This window comes from Exserohilum turcica (genome assembly GCF_000359705.1).
Source record: "Exserohilum turcica Et28A unplaced genomic scaffold SETTUscaffold_3, whole genome shotgun sequence".
NCBI lineage: Eukaryota > Fungi > Ascomycota > Dothideomycetes > Pleosporales > Pleosporaceae > Exserohilum > Exserohilum turcicum.
The window spans coordinates 403,064-414,090 of record NW_007360136.1 but is presented as its reverse complement, the minus strand read 5'-3'; the positions used below and the strand labels follow the sequence as shown (position 1 = coordinate 414,090).

The 11,027-nt window shown below is 50.0% G+C and overlaps 2 protein-coding genes across 2 annotated transcripts; one reads left to right on the top strand and one right to left on the bottom strand.

Annotated features, from left to right (window-relative positions):
* Positions 1-2,472: 2,472 nt before the first annotated feature.
* SETTUDRAFT_31852 (uncharacterized protein) lies at positions 2,473-7,475 on the top strand (the record flags this gene model as incomplete). The annotated part of the gene is made up of 11 exons (XM_008028778.1): positions 2,473-2,706; positions 2,757-3,285; positions 3,346-3,572; positions 3,629-3,814; positions 3,874-4,201; positions 4,252-5,039; positions 5,089-5,251; positions 5,304-5,853; positions 5,898-6,638; positions 6,684-7,166; positions 7,220-7,475. 11 exons carry the CDS (start codon positions 2,473-2,475, stop codon positions 7,473-7,475), a joined length of 4,485 nt encoding a protein of 1,494 aa, XP_008026969.1.
* A 594-nt stretch (positions 7,476-8,069) lies between these two features.
* On the bottom strand, positions 8,070-9,049 carry SETTUDRAFT_31851 (uncharacterized protein; the record flags this gene model as incomplete). Its single annotated transcript, XM_008028777.1, has 3 exons — positions 8,070-8,716; positions 8,772-8,930; positions 8,983-9,049. The coding sequence occupies 3 exons, from the start codon at positions 9,047-9,049 to the stop codon at positions 8,070-8,072; spliced, it is 873 nt and encodes a 290-aa protein (XP_008026968.1).
* Positions 9,050-11,027: the final 1,978 nt, after the last annotated feature.

Sequence of the window (11,027 nt, the reverse complement as noted above, 5' to 3'; positions counted from 1 at the left end):
GCCATCTGCTTGCTTGCATTGCTGCGGGTGCCGCCCCGAACGGCTTCTCGTGTCAGTGTCAGCGCCGGCCCTCCCGTCCTGTGGGGTGTGGGTATCCATATGCCGCCTGTCATTGTCGTGGCACGTCTTGGTCTTGTGCGCAAAACGGCTACCGGACCCTCAGTGCTCCACCTACCGCTAGGCCATATGCAGTGTCGTGACCCGTCGTAATCGCTCACTGGCCCTCTGCCGGCTCCAGCCGCTGCATCCCAGAGACCCGGCCGCAGGTCTCGACCCCATTTGCTTGCACGCCCCAACGCTCGTCTCCTCCTGGGGCTGCTCGTGTCTTCGGTACCTTTTCGGGCTCACGCCACAACGCTGTGCGACAGTTGCTTCCCAGGCCTCATGTATGACAAGCCACTCGACAGGCTCCACAGCATTCTGCATCGTCACGCCTAGTCTACACCGTGTATTCTTCCTTCGCGCCGCTGGCTACTGTCCGGAGCCCCGTCACGGCGAATTTCAAAAACCTAGTCGCCGAACCGGTCCAAGGCCCTGGATTAGCCTGTCCTCCCAAGCACCTAGCGGTCCATTTTTCCATCGCTCAGCTAGCCACTGTTCGCTCGTCACGAGGCACAAGCACGACATCAATAACCAAGACTCTCTTAGCATCTTTCCGGAGCGCCCGTCATGACTTGAACCAAATTTCGCCTGCTTAGCGCTGCATCAATTGTCACTGTTACGTATGAACTAGACGTCCTCGCGCACCAAAAACGGCAAATGGCTTGCTCATTACTACTATGTGGGCCTCCAAGAAAGCCATATTCGCCTGGCCCCTATGGTCAACCAGCCCACCAGTCCCTTTCATTGCATTGGCGTTCTTTCGGTGACCGACGTGGAGCCTCTTTCTTGCACGCTCTTCTATGCCAGGCGTGAAATCTGCAGTAGCACTCGAAACAACTCGGTTCTTGTCAAGCAGACATGGTCTTCTAGAAAGAAAGCGTTGTGAGAAGCAATGCTTTTCTTCAGCCACTGTTTGAATGGGTTTCACGTCACTCTCCATACAGACACAAAACCAGCTGGCGACCCCCATCGGCAGCCGCAAAATTAGCCTATTTCCAAAAACCAAGTCGTTTCAGTCCGGATATCAAACGGACGCTAACTTTTATTGTCGTCTCATGGGAATGTCGATCCACAAGCCCGGTCCTTCTTGCAAGGTATGGGATTGCAGATCAGTCGTAGGCAGTCTTAGGGAACCAAGCAAATTCTGTTCAACATTTGCAGTCACAGCACACGTGGCCTGGTGGACTTGGGCCCTCGTATGCTCTGTCAGGTCATTGGCTCACAGAAACAGTACACGGAAACTAGTGCAGCCGCAAGAGGCTCCTTTCTACAGCCACAAGGCCCACTCAAGGCTGGCATCGTATTCCCGTCCACCCGTCTACCTTTTATCGTCTAGTGTACCGATTTCAGGCTTCCAATGCAGACGCATTGGGTTCGAGGCCGACAAAGGGCCGGTAGCAGTGCCCTGGTCTTTTCTGGCGGAATGGTGGTACGCCATGTGCCGATCTCCATGTCAAATGGAGCCAAAGACTGATTTGTCTGGGGCGAACGACGTCAATATTTTTGGTGACACCAACGGGAACAAGAAAGCCTGTCGTTTTACTGCTTAGGTGGCAGGGCAAATCGCATCCGACGGCCATTGGTGACAAGAGTAACCCCGGCAGCCACAAGCAGTAAGGTCGCGCTTGAGTCGTGCCAAGGCGACAGCGTGGTCGCGCAATTAAGGTTGAGGATCGCTTCCCGGGCCGCCGTCAGCTAATGTTGGAACGCAGGGTGACGGGGGTGGCGCCGATCGCTAACTGCGAATTCGGATGCAAAGGCGGCTAAACCAGATGCGTGTGCCCATGCACGTTCCTTGGCACCTTGGACGTCTTGTCAATGTACATACATATGCAACAAGCATGTACTAGCCTCGCATCAGGTTTCCAGACGTGTGTATTCATGCCCTCAATTGCCGAACGGGACATGAGCGATCCGCAATTACTCTCTGCAGCCTTTGCATGACTGCTGTATTGGGGCGATACGAAGTCGATCCCAGTGAGCATGCCGATCTCCTGCCATCAACATGGGACTCCAGAAACATGCGCAATGTACTAGAGCTACGTAAACCTTAGCTGCAGTCTCACTAAGGAGAACAGTGGTGTCTGTGCACTACGGAACATTTGTGTAGTGGCATTGCAGAGCATTGGCCGTCTGGGGCCTTGTTCACATACTACCGTAGAGCCCAAGCCTTTTGTGTGCAGGTGTGTGGGCACATGGACGAGGTAGGTAAAGAAGGAAAGCAACATTCTGCCACCGGCCCACTCGATGATCAAATTGTCTGAAACTTCCTGAAGCATAAGGGGACGGCAAATTGTGAGCTCCCTCTTCCCAGTCGTACTTACTCTGATGCCTCTTCGCAATTCCTGATCAACTTCAATCAGTCCAGTCATGCTTGTCAAGACTAAGGCTCCGAATGTGAACTGCACCTTGGTGGACGACACTTTCGGTCCCTATGCAGGACCTCACTGTCGAGGCGGCTTTTCCTTTACTCTTCTCTTTACCGAGATCTTTCTTTGCATTTTACCTTTGTCTATACTCCTAATCATTGTGCCATTCAGGGCCGCCTATCTTTGGAGGAAGCAGAACAAGGTCCAAAAATCAAACTCACTGTACATAAAGCTGGTATGCACCGCAGCCACTTCCACTGCCGATGGCTAACATGTGCACAAAAGATAGGATGGGCTGTCTTCGCCGGCTTCGAGCTGGCCCTCCTCGTCGTGTGGGCAAAGCGCAAAACACGACATTCCTCTGCCGAGATCCCCGCTGCTGCCCTTAGTTTCGTGGGTGCCCTAATACTAGGTACATTTTCGTTTGTCGAACACATGCGCTCAATCCGGCCCTCGCTTTCTCTGAACATGTACCTTTGCCTCACCTTTCTGTTCGACATTGAGCGTTCCCGTAGCTATGCTCTATCCCCTGATCTGAGCACTGTTGCGCACGTCTTTGCTACACGTCTTGCAGTCAAGCTATTCCTAGCAGTAGCCGAGGCTAGAGACAAGCGAAAGCATCTTCTCCCCGAGTACGCTGATTGTCCGCCGGAGTCCACAAGCGGTATATACAAGCGTGCATCGTTCTGGTGGCTCAACGCGCTGTTCAAAAAAGGCTATTCAAACGCTTTGACCGTGGACGATCTGTACCACTTGGACAAGACTCTACGCGCAGACTATATGCATGAGGCCCTTAGCTCAGCATGGGCGCGATGTAAGTTCATCCCTACCTTGCTCGCTCCTCCAGGTTGACTGACAATAACCGCTGCCACAGTGAAAAGTCCAGCCCCCAATTCTCTCTTCACAACGACTCTGGGAAGGTTGAAGTGGTCCATCTTGGCCGTTGTTCCACCTCGCCTGTGTTTGATTGGCTTCAATTTTTGTCAGCCATTTCTCATCAATAGAGCTGTCAAGTACTCACAGGAGGCCCAAAGTCCACAATCAAAAAACATTGGTTATGGACTCATCGGCGCCTATATTCTTGTTTTTGTTGGCATCGCGGTTGGTCGTCCTGTCGATTTATAGATCGTCGAAATTATCACTGACATTACTATTAGGTCTCTACCGGCCAGTATATGCATTTGACATTTCGCTTCATTACCCAGATGCGAGGTGGCCTCATCTCAATGCTGTACAACAAAGCCACAGAGGTGGCACTTACTGATGTCGATACTGCTTCTTCCCTCACGTTGATGAGTGCTGATGTTGAGCGCATTGTGACTGGTATGGAGACTGGCCATGAGGTAAGGCACATCAATTACACATTTACTCCTCATACATTTGCTTATATGCGATTTTTTAGATTTGGTCAAATACCTTGGAGATTGGCCTTGCCATGTATCTACTTGAGCGAGAGCTGGGTGCTGCCTGTGCCATTCCCATTGGCATTGCAGTGCTGTCTCTAATTGGCTCGATTGCCGCCACCAGTCTGGTAATGCAGCGTCAAGCACTCTGGCTCGAGGGTATTGAGCGACGTATAGCTGCTACTAGCGCCATGCTCAACTCCATGAAGGGAGTTAAGATGGGCGGTCTTACAGAAGTCCTGCGCGAAGATTTGCACAAGCTTCGAATTGAGGAGCTGAATATCTCCAAGAAATTTCGCAAGCTCTTGATTTGGACTATGGGTTTCAGTAAGTCGTAGAATGTTTACCTCTCCTAATCATGTGCTAATGCGACATAGCCTACATCTCGCCCATTGCCTCTCCAATCTTGGCATTTGCCGTCTTCTCCGTCATTGCGCAAAATAGCGACGGCAAAAGCGCGCTTGATACCGCCACTGTCTTTACCTCGCTTTCTTTGTTCACTTTGCTTACCGAACCGCTTGGTTCACTGATTATGGCTCTTTCAACTCTAATGGGTGGCGTGGGATCGTTCCAGCGAATCCAAGAGTTCATTGTAAAGGACCCTCGAGCTGAACGCCGCAGGTTTGCGTCACCCTACGCTTCTAGCATCACGTGCCATTCAGATACAAGCAGTGTATCTGAAAAGAGCAGTGTCGTTTCTCAGAAGAGCCGCACCTCCGTTGAGATCAAGGAGTCCAACTCGCTTGGCCCTCAAGCTATAGTCATTGAAGATGGCTACTTTGGTTGGGACCCGGAGAAGCAGCCCGAAGGCAGCTTACAGCAGATCGACATGTCCGTCCCGCGCGGTAAGATTACCATGGTCGTGGGCCCGGTAGGATGCGGTAAATCGACTCTAGTCAAAGCTGTGTTGGGAGAATTGCCAGTCATGGGTGGCTCCATCCACATTTCATCTCTGCGTATTGCATTCTGCGACCAGACTCCATGGCACGTAAATGGAACCGTGCAGGAGAGCATCATTGGCGTATCAGACTTTGACCAGCGTTGGTACTCTTCAGTTGTGCGAAGCTGTGCCCTGGATGAAGATCTCGCCCAGTTGCCTCAGGGTGACCAAACTCAGATTGGCAGCAAGGGAATCGCATTGAGTGGAGGCCAAAGCCAGCGCATTGTGAGATCTCCCACTTCCATTTTAGATTTACGACTAATATGCTTTATAGGCTCTCGCTAGAGCAGTATATGCACAAAAAGACATCATTATTCTTGATGATTGCCTCACTGGTCTTGACGGACAGACTGAGAACCGCATCTGGCATAGCCTCCTCGGAAAACAAGGCCTACTCAGGCGTTTTAGGACGACTGTTCTCATTTCTTCATCATCTGGTATGTGATGGTTCTGTTTGATGGATGTGCCTTGGCTTACTTATGTCTGCAGCAAAGCGACTGCCCTACTGTGATCACATTGTCGCTCTTAGTCAAGATGGAAGGATTTCAGAGCAAGGAGGCTTCGCCAAGCTCAACAGCTCAGGCGGTTACGTATCAGGCTTTGATCTCCCGCAAGCCGACTGGGACTACAGCCCACAGAAGCACGTGTACGAGGCTCCTCCCAGGTACACTGAGCGGCAAACAGACAACAGCAAGATCACAGAAGACGAAATCCAAGCCGAGGCCAATCGCCGTACAGGAGACATCGCTATCTATAAGTACTACATTGGCTCAGTGGGATGGATTCCTACTATCATCTTCATCGTTTCGATTGTTATCTTCATATTCGGCATCTCCTTCCCCACCGTCTGGGTCAAGATGTGGGCAGAATTCAACCAAGATCACCCGAACCAGCGTCTTGGATACTGGCTAGGTATCTATGCCACCTTCGGAGGTCTGGCTCTGATCTTCCTGATCATCAGCTGCTGGCAGCTCATCATCACCATGGTTCCTCGTTCGGGAGTGGCGTTCCACAAGAAGCTTTTGGATACGGTACTCGGGTAAGTTGCGTCTGTCTTTATCAATAGGACCGAAAGACTAACAGGCCAAGATCGCCCATGTCCTTCTTTTCCACAACCGATTCTGGAGTCACGCTCAACCGATTCAGTCAAGATCTCATGTTGATCGACATGGAATTGCCCCTGGCCGCATTGAACACTTTTGCCACGTTTGTTCTTTGCATCGGCCAAATGGCTCTCATCGCCGTAGCAGCCCCTTATGCCGTCATCTCTTTCCCCATTGTAGCTCTTGTGGTCTTCATTATTCAGAAGTTCTATCTCCGCACGTCGCGCCAGCTTCGTTTCCTAGATCTGGAAGCCAAGTCGCCCCTCTATACCCAGTTCAGCGAAATCTTGGAGGGTCTTCCCACCATTCGTGCGTTTGGCTGGCAGGGTTTCGTCGAGAAGAAAGCTAAAGCCCTGCTTGATCGCAGCCAACGCCCTTTCTACATGCTCTTCTCGATCCAGCGTTGGTTGACTCTGGTGTTGGATTTAGTAGTCGCTGCAGTGGCTACTATTCTCATTGTTCTCGTGGTAACTCTAAGAGGAGATCTGAACGCTGGTTATGTCGGTGTTGCTCTACTCAACGTTGTGCTCTTCTCACAGAGTATCAAGTTGCTCATCACATTCTGGACGCAGCTAGAAACACACATTGGCAGTGTAGCCAGAGTCAAGAGCTTTACAACTGAAGCCATCAGGGAAGACAAAGAGGGGGAAGATCATGTTCCGCCTCCTAACTGGCCAAGCTCTGGGAGAGTTGAGTTTAAGAACGTGGAAGCATGCCATCGGTAAGTTTCTACCTTTTTTCTAAGATACATAGGCTGACATTACAGACCCGGCGAACCTGTAGTCTCTGATTTTACCTTTTCCATTAAGCCTGGCGAAAAGATTGCCATTGTCGGCCGGACCGGCAGTGGAAAGTCCTCGTTAATTCTTTCTCTCTTCCGCATGATTGAGGTTTCCTCTGGTAGCATCACCATTGATGGACTCCCACTCAACGAGATCCCGCGCCAGACCATCCGCAGCCGGCTGATTGGTCTACCACAGGATGCGTACCTGCTACCTGGCTCTGTGCGCCTCAATGCGGATCCTCTGGGCGAATCCAGCGACAAGGCCATCATGGCTGCCATGAAAGATGTTCAGCTCTGGGACATCATCGTCGCTAAGGGAGATGTAGAAAAGTACAACCATCCGCTCGACGTTGAAGTCGACGACCTCCACTTTTCTCACGGTCAGCGCCAACTGTTCTGTTTGGCGCGCGCCATGTTGCGCAAAGACAAGGCGAGCATGGTCATCATGGATGAAGCCACCAGCAAGTAAGTCTTAATTCATATATTTATAACGATAGCAGCCACTAACGATACCCCAGCCTCGACGCAACAACAGATGCTCACGTCCAACGCCTGCTCCGCTCCAAGTTCCCCCACCATACCCTCATCTCCGTTGCTCACAAACTCGAAACCATTCTTGACTTTGATAAGGTCGTCGTCATGAACAAGGGTCAACTTGTCGAATACGGCCGACCTCACAAGCTCCTGGATCGCCATGGCAGCTGGTTCAAGAGCTTGTACGAGGAAGTCTGCATGAGAGAAGACGCCAACGATGGTCTTGACATTGTTTGCTAAGCCCACACATGACAGATGTACACCTCTATTTCTCATACACTCTTTATTTTCTCCTTTTGCATTCAGCAGGCGTCCAAAACACCATGTAGCCTACGGGCCTTCCGGAACGGAACTTTTCTTTCCTTACGAGTTTTTATATTATCGCTTAGCTGAGAAAGCATATATTGATATAATGTTTTTATTTATAGCATACTCAAATGTAGATAGGATGTCTAGGTACCCAAAATAGCCAGTCTTTGGCATGCGCAAAAGTTTCCCTTCATTTGGCGCAGGCGCTGCATGGAGCTGGGGGAATATGGCAGTAAGCGGCTTTCAGCACGGAAGAAATGTTCCCTTTTGTTCTAGATGGGATGTAACGTAGCATTTTACTGTGGCAAACCAAGAAAAACATCATATATTCAAATTAAATGTCTAATGAAAGTGAGGACGGGATCAATTCAACGTCCCACAAGCCGCAGTGCATTGCAAAATTGCCAGATTTCGAATCCCCGCTCGCATCCTGCATTCCAAAGACCCTTCCATCTAGCACTAAATTCCACTCAATTTGCAAAACTGGCCGGGATTCCAACACTCCCTGTCCCACACACCGCCACCTCATTCCCTCAACACCTCAACGCTAACCTCCCTTCCGCCCCTCCGAAACCCATCTACCAGCGCCTCCCCCACAGCCGTCACCACGCCCTCCGGATCCCAAGGCGCAGAAAATGCATTCACAATCTCGCTCTCAACATACACAATTCCAATCCACTCCAGCACCTCGCACCGCAGTAACCCGCCAATCCCGTATTTCTCCCACACCTCGCTGCACCGCATGATGCGCCTCCTGCGCGCCAGCACGGCGTCTGTAGCTTCCAGCTCCACAGCGCGCTTCTCGCTCCACCGCGACACCGTCACGCCGGCGGCATGCAGCGAGAAGCGCAGCGCGCGCAGCGCAGGCAGATGCGTCGCCAGCTCCACATACGGGTTTGCGACTCGGTTGCCCCCGATGCCGGTGAACCAGTGGAAGCCGCGGAGGTCAAGCGCCGTAATGCAGGTTTGTAGTGAGGAGAGAGACGGTACGCGTAGCATGCTGGTGAAGTGGAAGATGTCGGTTGTCGAGTTGAGCCGGAAGGTTAGCGTCAGGATCCAGGGGAGCACGGTGGTGTGCCACGTTGTAGGGCTGCAGGTGATGTCGCGGAGGAAATGGGGATGGGAAGGGGGGGATTGGTTGCGTTCAGTGGTTATGTCGATGGTTTGGGGGCCTAAGGTGAGTGGTTAGTGCGTTGTGTTGTGGATAGGAGGCGTGGTTGGGTATACCGCTACATAGGACTTTCCATAGGTCCGGGTCGGCGCCAGCTGGAGGGGGGAGATGCGGAGTGCCGGTATTGTTGTGATTATTCTCAGTTGCATTTTCTTGAACCGGGTTTTGGATGGGAGTGGAGCGTGGGTTAAAGGCGGGTGCATTAACGTCTAATACTAATAGATTTATCAGCTGGGTTTACATAGACTAAGCTAGATGAACACGTACCATGACTGTGACTGTTGAGAAGATCTTTGTGATCCTTGGGAAGGTCTTCATTCTTGGAATCGGACATTGTGATTGTGTGTAGCTGTTTTTGATTTATCTGCGATAACTCAAGTAGGAGTGGCTGCTACAAGCAAGTTTTGGTTCGGTGGCTGTGGCTTTGAACTTGCTCGTAGGAGCAGAGCTGCTGGGCTTAATAGGCGCAAATTTGAACTTGTTTGGTCTCTGCAGACAATCTGCTAACAAATGCCTAACTACATTGGAGTTCTTGCAAACTGTTTCTGTATAATTAGTAGTTGTCGCGGTATGGATCAAGCACCCAGCATCACATGATCAAGGGACTATTAGAGTACTTGGTTAGATGTAATGTGTGGGTCAGCAACGTGGTGATTAGTTACTAGATATCTCCTTCTTGGCATGTCTATATATTTCAATAGATTTAAGTCCTACAGATAGCAAGAGTAATCTGATCAATTCTCTCTTAATCTGATCCATCACCTATCAATCTCTACCCTCCAACAGTAGTTCTATAATCAGACTTGCTATAGGACTTGCGAGTGCCTTTGCTGGTCTTTTTCTTCTGGCCTTTTCTTGTCGTAGCGATTCCAGGTTACTAGCTCTTTGCAAAAAATATGCCTGGTGGCCTGTCTTTTCGCATCGTCTGCAACAGTGGAAGGACAAACTGATCTCTCGTGTCCTGGTTGGTTGTGTAGTTTATATAACGCAGCTGAACAGAAAAACTGTGACTCTCCGAGGAGTTGTTGTTTATATACACACAGGGTGCTCGCAGGTGAGTTTGCTTTCACTTGCTCTTACGTAGCCCCTTGATTGTTCGCAGGATATAATCCATCTTTGCGGACCCTCGGCAAGCTTCCCTTGCCACTTCCCACAGGAACGAGTTCCTGATGGAAGCCTTGGTCTTTAGGGCTTCGTTCAACGGTAAGTTTTTGGACCCAAGAGAGTCCCCCCAGGCGCATGCGTCGCCAAGAATGGGGGGGGGGGGTGGTCGGGGTGGCTGACCTGCTATTGTTCTATGGCATGGACGACGTTGGGGAAATAGTTTGATACCCGTGCATTATGATATGCAGCGGGGTCGGCGGCGGAGAGGGCAGGCCGCTGTGGCTTCTCGCCATGCGCCCCCCTTGCCTCCCAATCCCGTACGTTATTTGCCTAAACTTCCTTCTAAGTTACTTAGACCCAAACAAACCACAAATATTCCAAGTTGAAAACTTACTAGTCTCTAGGTTGCAAGATGCCATGAGTGAAGACAAAAACTCAGCATGTATATCGCTAAATATGTCAGTGTGAATTATAGGAAAAATATCTATATCTCAGTGCCTGAATTGAAGGATATGCTCATATCTATTTACCCTTTATATCTTTGTTTACGGACCCACACACTTATTTTGACCTTATGCGCATAGATTTAGATCATGTGCTGCATTCATTTGAAAATGATTGCGGTTTGCGTTTGTTCCATCAGGTGGGCTTGCGGAACAAGATTTGTCAAAGTTTTTTTTTCATGATTGTGTATTCCAACATTGTTTTACACATGTTTTCAGCGCTTGAGCCAACTTAGCTATCACCAAATACAGTATAGTCGAACATGTTAACGACATCTTACAAAGCTCCCCCGTTATTATTATTGTTCCATTAGAGTCTAGTGAGCTCGAGGCTATGTAAGACTTTGGCCGAGGCCGTTCTAACTAGATTTATTTACAAATACGAGTTTGTGCTTGAAGTGTGTCTGTGGTGCTTCGGCCTTTGTCTAGGTAAGCGATAGCTATCGCTTACTAGACGCCTAGTGCTAAAGAGCATTTTGATAACAGAAAGAGATGTTAGAAAGCAAAGCAATCCTCCAGCGGGCTCTTTTAGGGATAAAAAGAAAAAGTTTCGACTTAGGTAGTTTTAATGAGTAACTCTCTCGTTCATTTTTAATGAGTCTTCATCTCAAGTTTTAGTGAGTAACTCTCTCGTTTCGACTTAGTGCCCAGCGAGTAGCAGCTGTCTTGCGTTTCGACTTGTGCTTCTACAGAGGTAACCAGTCT